Source organism: Oryza glaberrima, chromosome 3 (assembly GCF_000147395.1).
Source record: "Oryza glaberrima chromosome 3, OglaRS2, whole genome shotgun sequence".
NCBI lineage: Eukaryota > Viridiplantae > Streptophyta > Magnoliopsida > Poales > Poaceae > Oryza > Oryza glaberrima.
In genome coordinates, this window is record NC_068328.1 from 3094731 (window position 1) to 3111883 (window position 17153).

Below are 17153 nucleotides of genomic sequence, written 5' to 3' on the forward strand. Positions count from 1 at the left end.
CCCGTTTATACAAAACAAACAACAGTTCACCGGTCATTTCAAGAACCAAGCTAGCTAGCTAGTAATGTGAGATGCAGAGAGTGAGTGAGAGAGAGAGAGAGAGAGCAACATCTGTTTGAGCAAAAGTTATCTGAACTGACACACAGTGACATTACATTGCAATTGTTGCTGCACCCCAACGACATCGATCCTCTTCCTGGATTCTGAAACCGATGGCTCTTTATCTCATCTCAGAAACTGTTGGTAGAGATGCAGGTAAAAAAGATGGCCATTTCAAGCCCGGAATCTGCTCCATTTCTGTCAGAAAGAAGCAGTAGCAGATAAACAGCAACCGTTTCTTCGCATTTGGTTTTTGAACCGGTTGCTGTCAGAAAGGGCCCGGTTGCTCCCCCCTCCTCCTCAAGCTCCGGACGCCGGTAGGACCAGACGGCTGCCACCGACGTCCACTCGACCATTCGCTCGCGCCACGCAGCCATGGCCACGCACCGTCGCTGCATTCTCGGCCACAGCCAAAAAAGGCGCGAAAGAACACTCTCCAGCTAGCCCAAGCCACATAGATTGGTGAAGAAGAGGAGGAAGAGGGTGACACATTCTTGGACAGCAAAACTCCATGGACACCGGAAACCACAGACAAATTCCAGCTAAGCCACCAAGATGACTAGATGGCCAGATGGGCATAGTACGTTCTCACTGTCTGGTACTCTGGTAGACAGGAATGTATGGTAAAATAGTAGCCTCACATTGTTACTAGACTACTAGCTAATGTGTGCATGGTGACAAACAAGCAGGAATGTTTCTGAACTCTCAAGCATTCCATCAGAAACCTGACAAGCTATCTGAAAATCACCTGATCGATCGATCGATCAGTATGTCAGTAAGATCGAGAACTGCACCCAAATGTGGTCTGGGAATCTCTCCATATATATGGCGGGCCAGTCCATGGTGGATCATTGAAGCCACTAGTTAATTATTGGCAGAAAGGTGAGATGGCAAGTGACCAAAAAGGAGAGCTTCTTTTTCTCTGAAACTGAAGCATCGATGAACGCGCGGCGTTTTCAGCGCACTGTGGTCCGTGGTGGGGGAGGAGGAAGAAGAAGAAGAAGGAGAAGAAAGCTAATTAATGGGGAGATAATGGCGGTTGACTTGCGCAGCAGCATTTGATTTGCTAATTGCAAGCGTCAACTGCATCACCACCGATGCTCCACTAGCTGTGATGATTTCATGTTTTTTCAACTGTATATCTGATGATGATGATGATGATGATTGATGAATATCTGGTCGATGATGATCGGTCGGAATAAAGCGAAAGCCGGCGAGCTTTCCCCCTGTGTTGCGCCGCTATGGGCCGAAAATATCTCGAAAAATATAGGAATAAGTTCATTTGAGGTCCCTTAACTTGTCAACGAATCCGATTTTCATCCTTCAACCGAAAAACCAGATACAGTAGATCCCCCAACTATCAAAACCGGTGCAGAAAAGGTCTCTCGTCGGTTTAGATGGCGGTTTTGGCTGACGTGGCGCTTATGTGGCTAGTTTGACTCGGTCTTCATCTGACGTGTCATTGACGTGGCGCTTACGTGGCAATTCGATCCGGAAAAATAATAAAACCTGTGGGACCCAAATGTCAGTTTTACACACAAAATAATAAAAAATGGTGGGGCCCACATGGGCCCCACGTGTCATGCTCACCCCCTCTTCTTCCTCCTCTCTCTTCATCTCTCTCACGCAAGGTTCGGCGGCCGGCAGGAGCGCTGGGCGAGGAGGTGAGTCGGCAGGCCGCGGCGGAGCAGAGAGGCAGGCGGAGCGGCGGCGGCGGCGGAGGTGGCCGGAGGAGGAGGTCGCCGGCGAGCATGTTCCTGCTCCTGCTCCGACTGCTACCGCGCTCCCCTCTTTAGCCCTAGCTCCAAAACTTTCACTTCGCTAGAACACACAACCCTTTCTCTCCCTCGCAATGCCACAAAATCAGATTAGTCGAGGCCGAGAAGACGCCACTTGGGCCCGGCGCAAGGAGGAGTAGGAGGGGGGAGTGTGTGCGGCGCTGCTGGTCGCAGTCGACGGCGGCGATGGAGATCGGTGCGGCGGCGCAGGTAGAGGCAGGAGATCTTCGATCCGTCGAGCGCAAGGACCGATTAAGCTCACGTGTTTTTTAGCCTAACACCATATAACGCCGGCCGGCCGCTCCGCCGAGGCCGCGACCCGCGCTCTGCCGCACGGCCACGCTCGCGTCATGCAGCTCGTCTCCATCTCCAAGAACCACCGCGGCGGCAACGACGCGGACGGCAAGCACGATAGCAGCGACGTCGACGAGGGCGCCGACGCCGACGGTGAGCACATCCCGCCGCGGGGCTCCTACTAGGTGGTCCGGATCAAGAAGGACAAGATCCTGGCGCCGCACATGCACTTCTGCAGCGTGTGCAGCAAGGGCTTCAAGCGCGACGACAACCTGCGGATGCACATGGGCGGCCACGGCAAGGAGGCATCTGCAGGAGCTTATTGTGCGCGGCCACGGCGATGAGTACAAGTCGGGGGCCGCGCTGGCCAAGCCCGGCGGCAAGGGCGCGTCGCCATCGCCGTCGCCGTCGCCAGCAGACGTGCCGAGGTGGTGCTTCTACTCCGGGCGCCGAACCTTGCATGAGAGAGAGGGGAGATGGGGAGAGAGGAGGAAACCCGGGGGGAATGACATGTGGGCCCCACGTGAGCCCCACTATTTTTTATTATTTTGTCTAAAACTGACATGTGGGTCCCACGGGTTTTATTATTTTTCTGGATCGAACTGCCACCTAAGCGCCACATCCACGACACGTCAGATGAAGACCGAGTCAAACTAGCCACATAAGTGCCACGTCAGCCAAAACCGCCATCTAAACCACTGAGGGACCTTTTCTGCACTGGTTTTAATACTTGAGGGATCTATTGTATCTGGTTTTCCGGTTGAAGGACGAAAATCGGATTCGTTGACAAGTTAAGGGACCTTAGATGAACTTATTCCCCAATAACATGGGCTTCTCTTACGGCCCAATTTAGGTGCATCTTCAAGAGCATATAGCCCAGTCTAGCAACCATATTAACGGACATATGGGCCTTTTTTCTCCACACTACCTATCAATAAAGCCCATAGGAAAGTCTGATATCGAGGTGCAGCAGACAGTTAGCCACAGAGCCCCCATAGGTTGCGGCCAAAATTTAAATGGGAGTGAATTGCATATTAGGCCACTTATTATTACCACACTTGCAACTTGGACTAGGCCTACTATAGTGTTTTCACTTTACACCAAGTAAGCTTACCAAGTGTTGCACTTTGGTCCACCTTATCCCATCTCCTCTTTTAACTCCGGCACCATTATCCCTTCACCTGCCCCCGACCAGCTCCCTTCTGTGTTGCTAGGACGGCACGACGCTGCCTCCACCTATCTTGCACTGCTAAATGCTGATCTCCTACGCTTGCCTCTAACTCTGCTCGAACCGCATCAGCATGTTAAGAGCAACCATCCCCCAAGTTTGGTGTGCCTTGCACTTGATCTGGAGAGAGCAGGAGCATGATAGCGGTGGTGGCTCATTCTGGAGCATGAACAAGAAATTGGTAGGCTTGTGGAGGAGCAGGTGCAAATAGCAAGGGAGCAAGAGGGTAAAGCAGCAGCATGCTCGTGGATGTGCAAGAGCAGGTTGGTAGCAAGATTATGGAGGTCTTCTCCACGGCTCCCCCTTGTGGAACCCGCCTTGAGCTTAAGCTCTGTACAGCCCAAATTGTGCCTCCCACCATCTTCATCCTCCATCTCCACAATGGGCAGCGGTTCGACAAGTCACACTAGGAGATATTCCTGGCGGAGCGCCTTGATGGAGCTCACCAGTTTGGAGCCGCAAGATGCACCCATCCACTCCCATTGATTTTGATGCAAGCACGCATGGTTTGCTGTTGGCCCTTCCAGGTACCACATGACCTCCTTGTAGAGAGGATGGAAATGGAGTTTACGGCGAGCGGCAAGCATCCAATCAACGGTGCTGGTCGATGGTGGTGATGACTGACACACAACAAAGCTAGTCCAAAGTGCAACAGATTGCAAGTGTAGCTGGTTTAAACTGAGACCATTGTAATAGAGCTAGTCCAAGCTGTAAATGTGGTAAAGATAGATAGCCCAATATGCAATTCACTCTTTAAATTGTAAAACTTAATTTTAAGATTATACTAAAATTTATGTAGTTTTTTTTAATATTGGCTTTTAAGTTGCTAAGAACACATATATAAAAGTTTTATAAATAAATTATTTTCTGATCACTAATAGGATACTTATGGCTTATAATAAGATTTTGAGCAACCGATGAAACTCACCTTTTTCTTTTTAATGGTGCAGCCATTGCACACATTTCATATAAAGAACTCTCATTTTTAGAGAAAAAAAATGAGACTAAAACTTAAAATGCGTAATTAATTAGAGAAAACTAGACGAAAATCATATCTACCACAGAGACACAGACACATCATTAAGTAGTCATCAACTAACTTAAAGTTATGTTTTATAGTTTGAAAAACATACACGTGAAAACCGAGAGATATGAATCGGGAAAATATGGTAAAGAACACAGCCTAAGTTAGTCACAGTTTCGGGCTGTGCAGACAGAAAAAGGGACGCAACGCAGTGATGCTGCTGTAATCTTTTGTTTTCCTTTTGTTTTGATCTAGGAAAGCTAGGCTTCCCCCATTTCCATATACTCCCTCCGTTTATAAATATTTAACACTGTTAACTTTTTTAAATATGTTTGACCATTTATTTTATTTAAAAAAATTTAAGTAATTATTAATTATTTTCCTTCATTTGATTCATTGTGAAATATACTTATATGTATACATATAGTTTTACATATTTCACAAAAGTTTTTAAATAAAACGAACGGTTAAATATATACTAAAAAGTAAATAGTGTCAAATATTTAGAAACGGATGGAGTATCAGAGATGACAATGTGTGCTTACAGAAATGTCCCCCATTTCCAATACGAAACGAAACCTTGTGCGGCGCCGCGCTCCGATCCGTGCGGCCATTGAAGGCGAGCGAAGCAAGCAGCCAAAACCCACGCCGGGGACCTCGCCCCTCAACTGACTACCATGGTGTCCCGACCTCCAGCTAAGCCCCAGCACCAGAATGCGATGCGAATTAGAGCAAGGTCAACAGTATAGCCAACTACTGGCTACAAAACATCTATAGTCAATCTAATAGTCCATTCATACAATAGATAACTGTAAAAATATACTACACCATTAATATCCGGTCACATCTCTCATACACACATAACATATTGGAGTCCGTGTTGCAGCCGGCTAGCCCGCTTTCTTCTCTCTTCTCTTTTATTCTCGATGTATGGTTATAGCCGGCTTATAGCCTGCTATTGTACCTGCTCTTACACAAAATCCAATCCTATCCTGCATGCTCTGCTGCTTGCTGCGGCGTCGCCGTCGCGGGCTCTGCTCCAACAACCAATCGCTAGCTGCATCCGCATCCGCATCCGCATCCACATAGCATATGCATAATGCATTTGCAATTTTGCATGCGATGACCTGTAACTCCAGATGCGATGAACAGATCAGGGCCTTGGCCCCTGCACTGCAACTCTGCTTCGCGTATTGATTTCAGAGATATGTAGATGGACAGTCAGAGAACCAACACATGTGCGCTTCTTTGGCCGCATGCCGACCGCTAACCCCACCGCAATCCAATGGAATAGTCTCCATGGATGCATGCATTGTTTTCGAGTATGTTTAATTATTATATCGTCGGTCATCCGCGTTGATTCGATCAGTCTTTGACAGTCTAACGAATGTCAGACTGATCTGCAAACAAAGGACAAATTTTTAGGGTAAATTAATTTACTCACTGAATTCAGGGACATGGAGAAAGAGACAACAGCTAATCCAGTATAAAAAAGATGGGGCACAGATCACGCACACTACAGTTCACACGGTTATTATTCTGATCGGCCCAACCGATCCATGATTGTCATGGAGACATGGACCCGGCAGTGTACAGACGAGCAGGGGCGGATACAGGCATGGGGCAGCTAGGGCTTGAGCCCCATGCCTGGCTTCATGATCCCCATTATAATTTTGAAAAATACCATGTAATTTCTAAAAATATTTGAACTCTCATTAGTTCAGCCCTACGCGTGTAGATTTTCTGGCTCCGCCACTGCAGACGAGCAGTTCTCATAATTCCATTCCTTCTCCGGATCGATATTAATAAGAAGAAAAAAAAAAGATTCTGACAGCCAAAAGGGCGATGCTGTTCAGGATCTATGCCATGTTCTTAGCAGTTTGTCCAAAAGCTTCACGTGGCTCTCTTCTTAATTCTTATTCAGCTCGCCACACTGTTGACTGAAAAATTGGAGCAGGCACTGCAGGGTGGTTGTCTGAATTTGATCTTTGTATCTGTTTAGGTAGTAGCCATGGATGACAAATTGTTCATTGTGATATGGTTTGAGATTTTGTGAAATTTTTGGTGAATTTTCAGTGATCGGTTAGGAGGGAGGAGGAATGGGGAAGGCGGGGAGATGGCTGAGGAGCTTCTTGGCCGGCGGCAAGAAGGGTGGCAAGAAGGGCGAGGCAATGGCGGCGGCTTTGCCCGGAGAGGCGGCGAAGGAGAAGCGGTGGAGCTTCAGGCGACCGGTGCACGGCGAGAAGGCGGCGGCGGAGGCGGCAGCGGCGGCGGACGGCGTGGTGGTGGGCGAGGCCGAGGCGGGGTTTGATCTGTCCGCGTCGGAGTCGGAGTTCGACCAGAAGAGACACGCCATGGCGGTCGCGGTGGCGACCGCGGCCGCCGCCGACGCCGCCGTGGCCGCGGCGCACGCCGCGGCCGCCGCCGTCCGCCTCTCCTCCCGCAAGGCGCACCAGCTGCCGGCGAGCGCCGTCGAGGAGGCGGCGGCTGTCAGGATTCAGGCCACCTTCAGAGGCTACCTGGTAATAACGCACAAAATTTCCCTCTCCTACGTGTTCGTCGGATCGATCACGACGTGTTCGTCCGCGTGACAATGCAGGCAAGAACAGCGCTGTGCGCGCTGAGGGGCATCGTGAAGTTGCAAGCTCTGGTGCGAGGCCAGCTCGTGAGGAAGCAGGCGACCGCCACGCTCCGCTGCATGCAGGCTCTCCTCGCGGCGCAGTCGCAGCTGCGCGCGCAGGCGCAGCGGGTGCGCGCGCTGCACGAACACCACCGGACGCCGCCCAGGCCACGGCCGCCGTCGCCGCCGCAGCACCCGAGGCACCGCCGATCCTACGTAAGTTTTTCACCGGAAAATTTAATCTGATGATATGAACAGACGCCCTGACGGGGATGGGGGTGGAGCAGGAGATGGACAGGTCGTGCGAGGAGAACGCCAAGATCGTGGAGGTGGACAGCGGCGCCGGCGAGCCGGCGCGGCGCGGCGGCGAGTACGGCCACCACGGGCGGTGGTCGCCGGCGCCGTCGGCGATGACGGAGGTGATGAGCCCGAGGGCGTACAGCGGCCACTTCGAGGACATGGCGTTCGCCGCGACGGCGCACAGCAGCCCGCATCACGCGTCGGCGTCGTCGGAGCTGCTGTGCTGCCCGAGCTACATGGCCAACACGGAGTCGTCCCGCGCCAAGGCGCGGTCCCAGAGCGCGCCGAGGCAGCGCACCGACGCGCTGGAGCGGCAGCCGAGCCGCCGGAAGAGCGGCGGCGGCGGCGGCGGCGCCAAGATGCAGCGGTCGTCGTCGTCGCACGCCGCGGCGGCCCAGCGCGGCGCGCAGTTCCCGTGGCCGGTGATCAAGCTGGACACGTCGAGCGCGTCGCTCAAGGACAGCGAGTGCGGGTCGACGAGCTCCGTTCTCACCGCCGCCACCGTCTACAGCCGGACGCGGTCGCTAGTCGGATTCGAGGTGAGTTACGACTTCCGAGACATCGTCCATGTTTTTTTCTAACGAAGATGAAAATAAAGTTAATGTACGTAAAATAAAAAGTTATTAGGATATGATTTATTGAGCTTTAACTATTACAAACTTAAAAAATAGATTTATTTAATATATTTAAGCAACTTATATATAGAATTTTTTTTTAAAAAACGTACCGTTTAAGAGTATGAAAATAGAGGTAAATTCTACTACTCTGTCTAAAAAAATAAACTCCAACTACGAATATAGACGCGTATGTGTTTAGATTCGTAGCTAGGATTGATTTTTTTTTCTTTGGACCGAGGGGGTATATCTTAGTGTGAAAAACATAAGGAAAAAATTATTCACTCGCACTTGTTCTTTGCATGATCCAGGTGCGCAGGGGTTTGTACTGAGCTACAAGAATAAAAAATGCCATTGCCGGACGAACCGGGAGCTTCGCCAATCGCCATGGATTGAATGTTCGTCAGTTTGCTCGACGTGTGATGGATTCAGGATCATGAACTGTACATTCTGTGTAGGTTATTCTGTGTCGTGGTGACTGTAACATACCAGGAATACATACTGCTAAGTGAAAGCGAAAGTAATAAGCAATCCACTGCAATTTCTTCCAAATTCCAGTGTTTGTTCCAATTTCTTCCAAGTTTTTTGTGGGCCTACTCGAGGTTACTGGGCTGTACTTGCACACATCCCACGAGAAAATAGGCCGAAAAGAAAGCCCATATACCTGTTCATGGGCTAACTGGGCCGGAAGCTCATCTACCAATCAGAAGAAGGGCCATCGTTCTTAAATTCTCGTAGAGCACACCACACGCTTTTTCGCCGAATAAGCGAAACGACATATTTGTAAAGGAATAGTAATTTGTGAATAAAACTTTTATATATGTATTCTTAGTGATCTAAAAATAAATGCTGAAAAATAAACTTTGATCAAAATATCTCAAAATGAGCTTTAAATTGAAGATTAAAAATTTAAATTTTGGCTAATAAATATAAGTATAAACGAAAATACGAGGACTCGTCTCACTCTCATCAGCCATCATACAGGTTTCATGGCCTGGTTGCTTCCTACAGATGGCGAAACAACCGAAGCCGTTGTGTTGCTTTCGACGGCGGAATCATGGCTCAGAGACGCGCTTAGCATGGCCAAATTTGACATCAACTGATGAGGAATTGAGGATAAGCGTCGTGAATGGCTGAAATCGACAGGTATTCGGGTTGTTTCTTCAGCATCACAACATGTCAGGCAGGGACACGACGCACTTGTCCAGAATTTTCTTATTTTCTTCCTGGGTCGGCGAAGAAGATCGACCAAATTTCGTTAAGATTAGGCTTGTACAGACATCTTATTGCTCGTGATCTGGTTTGCTGACGAAGCAAAAGGAATAAGCCCTTTTTTGATGGACACGAGGGTAAGAGAAAAAAATGGTCGGTTTGTGAGATCGAACTGTCAAAGAAGTCACATTCAGGTTGAAGGATAACTGATCAATTTTTTGAAAGAACATACATCATCCTCGATCCTAAAATATATGACTTTATTGTCTTTTCGCATAATATTTAATTATTCATCTTATTAAAAAATATATAATTTAATTTTATTAAAAAATATCATTTATTTTTGTTGTGTTTTTATTATCAAATAAATTATAATCTTAATTTATATTTTTATATATTTATACTATTTTTTAAAAAAAATATAAATAGTCAAACATTATACGAAGAGTGTACGACATCTGAAGTATATAAAAAGTTTGAAAAAAAGAGATGGCGTGTTCTACCAGTTTGATGAGTCCATACATCTGTGAGAGATGCAATGAATGAAAGACGAGGGTAATAATTTCTGGTCACAATCGTCTCATCTCCCCAACTAATCAAGTAACCATTCGCTTTAAAAGCTAGTAGTAGAGCATCCACACTTGTACAAATTCTCAGGTAGAAACATGAAGAGAAAAATTTGGAGGGGTAAAACAAAAGGTGACAAAGTTTGATTAATGAAAAACCTGAAAGCTAATCTGCAAAGTTGGCAACTGATGCCATTTTCTTCTACGAACTTAAAATCCAAAGAATCTTCCACTTCCCAAACATTGCCAGATTGCCTAAGGCCGAGTTTAGTTCCAAACTTTTTCTTTAAATTTTTAACTTTTTTATCACATCAACACTTTCCTACACACATAAACTTTCAATTTTTCCGTCACATCGTTTCAATTTCAACTAAACTTCTAAGTTTAGCGTGAACAAAACCCACCATAACCGTACAAATTATCAGGTACTGTGTCTCCTGCCAGTAGAAAATTGGACTGGTAAAACAAAGAGTGACAAAGTTTGATTAATGTAAAACCTGAAAGTCTGCAAAGTTAAAAGATGATGTCATTTCGTTACTACTCCCTTTGTCCTAGGACAATGTAATTGAACATGAGGCTTGTCCAGATACATTCTCCTAGGATGGATATTTGCTATATTCCGAGACGAAGGTAATACCTCCATTTTATTTTAAGTGCAGTTGTAGTTTCCATATCCAACGTTTGATCGTCCGTTTCATCATCTAATAACAATAAAAATGCTAACCATAAAATTTTTTAAATAAAATAGACGATCTAATGTTGGATACAAAGAGTGCAAAACTATTATCTTTCTATGATCTTTCTGGGACGGAGGTAGTAGAATTAAAAAAAAAATCATCCCTTTCCAAACATTGCCAGACTGCCTAACTGTACAGTCACGGCGCCATCTCGGACGGATCACGCATTTGACTTTGCCTTTTTTTTCGACTTCTTGCTGCCGAGTCAATTCCGGGAAGGCCTCCATAAAAACTCCATCTCGATCGTCTCATCTCATCGTCTACCAACAACTAACCGCCATCTCTCTCCTCGCTTTTAAACTCCCGCGAAACAACCGCTCGCTCACACACACACACACCCAGAGAAGCGAGACAATCTGCTGCTGCTAGTGGCGGACAGAGTCCAAGAAGGAATCCAAGAATCGAGAGAAATCGAGATGCTCGCGGCGAGGACACGATTCGCCGGCGGCGGCGGCGCGGCGGTCGTGCTGCTGCTAATCGTCGCGTCGACGGTGGCCACCAGGGCGGCCGTCGCCGACGATTTCTTCTCCCCTCTCAGCCCGCTCCTCGCCCCTGTAATCGGTAAAGGCACCTTCTCAAAGGGGATGATTTCTTTTTCTTCTTCTTGTTACAAATTTGATGGTTTCTTGATGATTTGGTTGGATGGATGGATGGGACGGGAGCAGGGTCGATGTGCAAGACGGTGGCGTGCGGGAAGGGGAACTGCACGGCGGCGTCGGGGTTCCCGGGGTACAGGTGCGAGTGCGAGCCTGGGTGGAAGCAGATGCACGTCGGCGACCAGGCCAGCTTCCTGCCCTGCGTCATCCCCAACTGTAAGGCTTCCGCAGCTCGCCTCTGCCCTTTGCTGCTCTCACAATCTCACATGCTCTGGCTTTCTGCGGTTCTTGTTGTGTCATCAATGTCCAGCTGAAATACGGCTGTTCCTGTGTCCGTGCATAACTGCATACCAACCTAACTTTTGATCACAACGAATTGATGTAGGATGTTGGCATGTTTGTATCTGCAATTTGGGTACGGTTGTTAGGCATGATCATTAGTTTTCTAATGATAAATTATAGTGCGTGAAAGGGTTTGTAGCCTAGTGGTTGCAGTGACCTGAGTAGCACCCTAAGATCCTGAGTTCAAATCTCCATATAAGCGAATTTCAGCCTGTTCGATAGGCTAAGTTCCTACTTTAAAGAGGTTGCATATATCCGGTTGGATGTAGAGGCCGGCTAAAAATTACCCTTCTCTAAAAAAAATAAAAAAAATTGATAGTGCGTTTATGGCCAATTTGCACTGGGAGTGTGCGCGTGCACTGTAATTAGTGGGTTGAAGCAATCTGCAGAACAGTAAAATTCTTACCAATAGTTGGATTCAGAATGAAATGAACATCCGAATGTTTTTTTTTTCAAGTCGTTGCAGCTTGTAAGTTGTACTGACATGCCAATTTCTGAACATAAAACAAGTGGCATCTGCGGTATGCTGCTTTTGATGCTTCAAGCAACTAAAGCAGATTGGCAGCAATACGGTTGTTTGTAGTCGTGTCCTGAATGTGCTTTTCCAAGCAAATAATGTATTTGAAGTCTAGATGCACAAAAACTTTAATGGACCAATCAGATGCAGATGGAATGAATTCCAATTTCTTAAGTCTGTTTGCCGTCCCGGCATGGCGAAAAAAGTCTGTTTGCTGTCTCTTTTACTAAGACAACCAGTTACCATAATTTCAACATGCGTCTCCATCAGACAGGAAAAGGCTAGATTACTTAAAAATGCTCACGCCTTTGTGTCATCTTCAGAGACTATTTTTTGAACCAGCAGCGTCATCTTAAGAGTTCCTATTTGTTCCTACATTAGAAGACATTCAAGCGATTATTAAACATCATGTTTACTAATGTTATGTGGCCCATATCAGCTTACATACTCAAATGTTATTTTTCCTTGCAGGTTCCATTGACCGTGCATGTTCTAACACTATAGCACCAGCACCTGCGCCTTTACCATCACCCAAAAATTTCTCCCTCCCAACAGACCGTAACTACTGCAACTGGCTGTTATTTAGATTTTCCTTTTAAAAAGACTTCCTCAGAACTTTTTGATAAAAATACCATTTCCATTTCATCTGTGATCTGATCATCAATTCACCATTGACTGTATAATTTTGTATGCACAGCCTGTCAATTAGCTTATTGCGGTTCGGGAGGCACATGCAAGAATGGGACAGGCCTCAGCTACCACTGCGAGTGCAGTGAGGGTTTCAGTAACCTTCTGAACATCACCACAATGCCATGTTTTCAGAATTGTAAGATCAAAGGACTCAAGCCACTTGTCCATGATTGTGCACCGTATTCCCTAGCTAACTAGTGTCAAAAATGTCATTGTTTAAGGTTCAATCGGTGCGGATTGCGCAAGCATAGGGCTCTCTCCATCCTCAAACTCTTCCAGTTCTCCTGCACCACCGGGATCTGCTGGCATATCTAACAATGGTAATGCACCTGCATATGGTATAACTTTTTTTTTTCCAGATGTGTTCTATAGGACATGTTCTCTATTTGCTTCATGGGATTATTTAGAAAAAGTATACCATTTCTATTAACTTTGTTCGAACTTTGCAGGGGCGATTTCACATAAAATTCTACTTCCCTTGCTGATTTTGGGCTCACTGATGGTCTGTCAGGCTATATAGATAGAGAATGGAGCATACATAGTACATTTGAGCTAGATTGTTTCTACCACGGACAGGATAGAGCAGTTAGCCTGTTAGAGATGTACACCTTTTGGGATGTTTGAAGTGTTGTCCAGTGTCCACGTTATGGTTCTTTTATTCTGTGTGAGATTTGATCACATTCATGTGAATTAAAATGGAATAAACTGTCTCTGTGAATAACTGAATAAAGGGATGTTTATATGGGCATTACTTTGCTTGAAATGATCTAGGACTACAAAAGCAATATGATATGTTTTTATGGTGCTTATACATTACAAAAGGAGAATATTTTCTCCAGTAGAAATTTGTAATAAAATCGTTGCAAGCCTAGCTGATTCTTTCTTGCTTGGATTCCCAATTTAAAATGAAATCACTACAATTCAGGCAAGTTCTTGTATCAATTCGGCCAGGGAATAAGTTCACTTTAACTCCCTGAACTAATGACCGAATCTAATTCGTATCCTTGAACCGCAATACCGGATATATCGACCCCCAAACTATTAAAACCGGTGTAATTTGACTCTCTTTACGGTTTTGGAGGGTGGTTTTGTTGACGTGGCAGTGTTGACCCGGTCTATGTTTTGACGTGGTGTTTAGGTGGTATTAGAATTAAAAAATATATATGGGTCCATTCGTCATTAGAAAAATAAAGGACCCACCTACATGTGAGACCCACTTATCATCCCCTCCCTATCCTTCTCCTCCCTCTCTCTCTCCCGTTTGTCTTCCTCTCACTTTGCTCGTCTTCAGGGGGCAGGATCTGGAGCGACGGCGGCGGTGAGGGTCGGAGCGGCAGCGGCGATGGCGGCACGGCGTCGAACTCCTCCTGTACGGCAGCATCCTCATCGGCCGGTGCTGCTACTCATCCGGGGTTCATGTATGGCCGCATCCCCATCGCCCTCGCTCGCCAGATCAGGGAGCGGTACACCCGGCCTGGCGCCATTGCCGAGCAGGCCGTGTCATCGGTGCGCACGAATGCACGATGTACTCGTTTGTGGCAGAGCGGATCACCATGGCTCAGTTCTTGGCGGAGCCGTGTCTTGATGACCGGAGACAAGCCGCAAGCACATGGACGCTCGTCGTCACGGGTCGCCACAGCGAGAGATCCCCCATGTACACGCTGTATGTATATATACAAGGACATCGACACGTATATCTTAGTAGTATCAACGCAGATCAATCGATCACAAGAATAAGCTAGCTACCGGTGGTGCTGCTCGTGGTGGTGGTGGTGGTGGTATCTTTGTCGGCGCCACCACCGGCGGCCGTGTCCAGTGCGCCGCTCATGGTGTGGGTGTGGACACGGACCGGATGGTGGCGGATTGCGGGTCGTACTGCATGCAGGGCCAGGAGCTGGGAGCGCGCACCGCGGCAGGTGTCAGTGGAGCCCGACGATCTGGAGGAGTTCGACGCCGTGCAGCCGCAGCCGCTCCGGCCCTCGCCCCTCCGCCGCCGCTCCGACCCTCACCGCCAACGCCGCTCCAGATCCTGTCCCTTAGAGCTGAGACGGCGAAGTTTCTCGGAAGGAAGAGAAACAGAGAGAAGGATAGGGAAGGAGGAGCTGTGGGTCCCACATATCGGTGGGCCTCACAAATATGTTTTTGTGTGAACGACTAATGGGCCCACATATACGTTTTTAATTCTAATGCCACCTAAGCGCCACGTCAACACCATAGACTAGGGGCCTGTATGGTACAGCTCCAACTCCTAAATATAACTCCAGGAGTTGAGTCTGGAGTGGAGTTGTGGAGCTGCCTAAACCCAGCTCCACAACTCTATTACATTTTGTGAGAGAGCTCCACCCAACTCCACTCCCAGTTTTGGTGGAGCTGAAACTGTTTGGCTGGAGCTAGAGCTGTGCCAAACAAGCCCTAGGTCAACAAAACCACCCTCCAAAACCATCAAGGGAGTCAAATTACACCGGTTTTAATAGTTTGGGGGTCGATATATCCGGTATTGCGGTTCAAGGTCACGAATCAGATTCACTCACTAGTTAAGGGAGTTAAAGTGAACTTATTCCATTCAGCCAGTATTGATACTGGGCCAATATGTACAATGGGCCGGTAACCTACTCACCGTCGGCCTATATAGCTTCTTGCTCGTTGGCCCATTGGTCTAGCTATATTGCATCAGTACATTGTTCAATTTTTTTTTCATTTTTTTTCATTTTTGTTACTGGTCAGCAGAAGGTTCCTAGTAGTAGTGGAATGGAGTAGTAATATGAGTTGTGAACTCCAAGTCCAAGATAGTTCTACAGAGCATGAAAACATTGAATGACTGACTGAAACTTCACTTGGGAGACGATGAATTTCGTGCACTAGCGTGACAAGTTTGATGAGGAACTCGGAGAAAACAACAAGCATGGAAAAGTTGCAGATTCTGAAGATGATGCGGTGGCAAGTAGAATAATAAAATTATGTGTATAGAGAATCATAAAATGGACCGGACATCAGAGTCCAGAACAACCGCCGCTGCAGGCAATATTCAGCTCCGGGAGCACCAAATTATGGGGGCTCTCAGAGACATGTTTCGTTGTCTCCCCTGCTCTGATTTTTTTTGTTCGCAATTATGGGGTCACGTGGCAAGCTTCCATCTTTTCAGAAAATGGAATAGTAGTTAAAACAGGAGTAAACAAAACATATATAGAATCAAGAATTTAGAAATAGTAGTTAACACAGTAGTAAACAAAGTATATGTTGTCATATGTTGGAACCGAAATAGTCATAGTTAGAGATGATTTACAATAGTTTCTACCAGTAGTAGAACCCATAAATCTATGATTAAGGCCACATCTAATGATAATAATATTAGTCATAAAATACTTACGGCAGAGACCATCGTAGAGTTACTCAACAGTTTAACATAGGAGTACGCGTGGTACTAGTAATTAACAATAACAGCATGCTGTCAATGTTTATCACCAGTATCTCCAATGGTTGCTTGCATCGATCCTCTAGGGAAGGTTAAAATCGGATTGGGATCACATGCAGTCATAGTAGAGACTGCAAGTTTAGCAGTTGGAATCATTTTTCATCATCGGATCATGGCAATCAACGGCTGAAACAAATGCTACAGGTGTATTAAACAGTATTTGCTACAGTACATGCTACAGGAACGCACTTTGTATGGTCCTTTGTGAACAGTATTTCGGAAAGATCTGGGGCGTTAATTTATAATCCAATGGTGTCGGTAGGACTGCTTAAGTTGCAGTGGCTCCCAATCCGTTAAAATCAAGCAGGGAAATTGAGGTAGTGTTTCATACCGACGAAGATAATAAAGATTATAAAGATTAAGTTGGTGCAAGTAAAACAAGCAAGCCATTAGTTTTACGGAGTACAACTGGCAACTGAAACAAAAGAGTTGTTGAGTCGTTCAGCGAATCGCTCGTCCTTGTCTCATAGCCACAGAAATTCTATTGTATCCACACAAGTGCTATTTACTCCATTTTCTAGTGTCTCCGTTTTTTTCTCTTCCTGATAGTCTGATACAGTAGATGATATACCTGTTCATCACTTGTTTCTGCAGAGAGGCGAGTAAAAAGGGTTCCTTGCTGTAACAACAAGCAACCTCACTCCCAAGAATACTGTTAAAAAACAAACAGATGTGAATCTTTCACAGGGAAGCAGGTGAACGGTGCAAAGACATGCGTGCCCTTTTCGTTTTGAGAAAAAATAGGGAGAGAAAGAAACCTTCTTCCAACATTTTTCGCTGTTCATCTGAAAACACATCTTTTGGCTATTCAAGCAAAGCCAAAAATAAAAAAGAAGAAGAAGAAAAGAAAGAAATGCGGAGGGGCCTTGAATAATAATTGCACCCTGATAAATTGGAGCATCGCCACATTACTCCATAGCCTTTTGGTGTCGTGAGCTCAATCCTTTTTTAGGGTTCTTGTAGGAGTACCTCCTCTGGCCACCGTCATAGTAGGCTTTAAAAAATGTTCAGGGACAGGGCTCGTTGTCAATCACTGACAAGAGCTAGTATTCCCAGGAAATAAT

General features: G+C 46.5%; 2 protein-coding genes across 4 annotated transcripts; both read left to right on the forward strand.

Annotated features, from left to right (window-relative positions):
• Window positions 1–5966: 5966 nt before the first annotated feature.
• Window positions 5967–8741, forward strand: LOC127765790 (protein IQ-DOMAIN 19-like). 3 transcript variants are annotated; one of them, XM_052290749.1, is made up of 5 exons: window positions 5967–6425; window positions 6500–6945; window positions 7023–7259; window positions 7331–7882; window positions 8269–8741. In XM_052290749.1, exons 2-5 carry the CDS (start codon window positions 6523–6525, stop codon window positions 8287–8289), a joined length of 1233 nt encoding a protein of 410 aa, XP_052146709.1. In that variant the 5' UTR covers window positions 5967–6425; window positions 6500–6522; the 3' UTR covers window positions 8290–8741. The 3 variants fall into 3 exon arrangements, with proteins under 3 accessions (XP_052146709.1, XP_052146708.1, XP_052146706.1); XM_052290748.1 differs by having other exon boundaries at window positions 5967–6390; XM_052290746.1 differs by having other exon boundaries at window positions 5967–6945.
• Window positions 8742–10719: 1978 nt separating this feature from the next.
• On the forward strand, window positions 10720–13365 carry LOC127765592 (uncharacterized). The gene is made up of 6 exons (XM_052290528.1): window positions 10720–11033; window positions 11138–11284; window positions 12399–12485; window positions 12625–12753; window positions 12839–12937; window positions 13067–13365. The coding sequence occupies exons 1-6, from the start codon at window positions 10889–10891 to the stop codon at window positions 13135–13137; spliced, it is 678 nt and encodes a 225-aa protein (XP_052146488.1). The 5' UTR covers window positions 10720–10888; the 3' UTR covers window positions 13138–13365.
• The last annotated feature ends 3788 nt before the right edge of the window (window positions 13366–17153 follow it).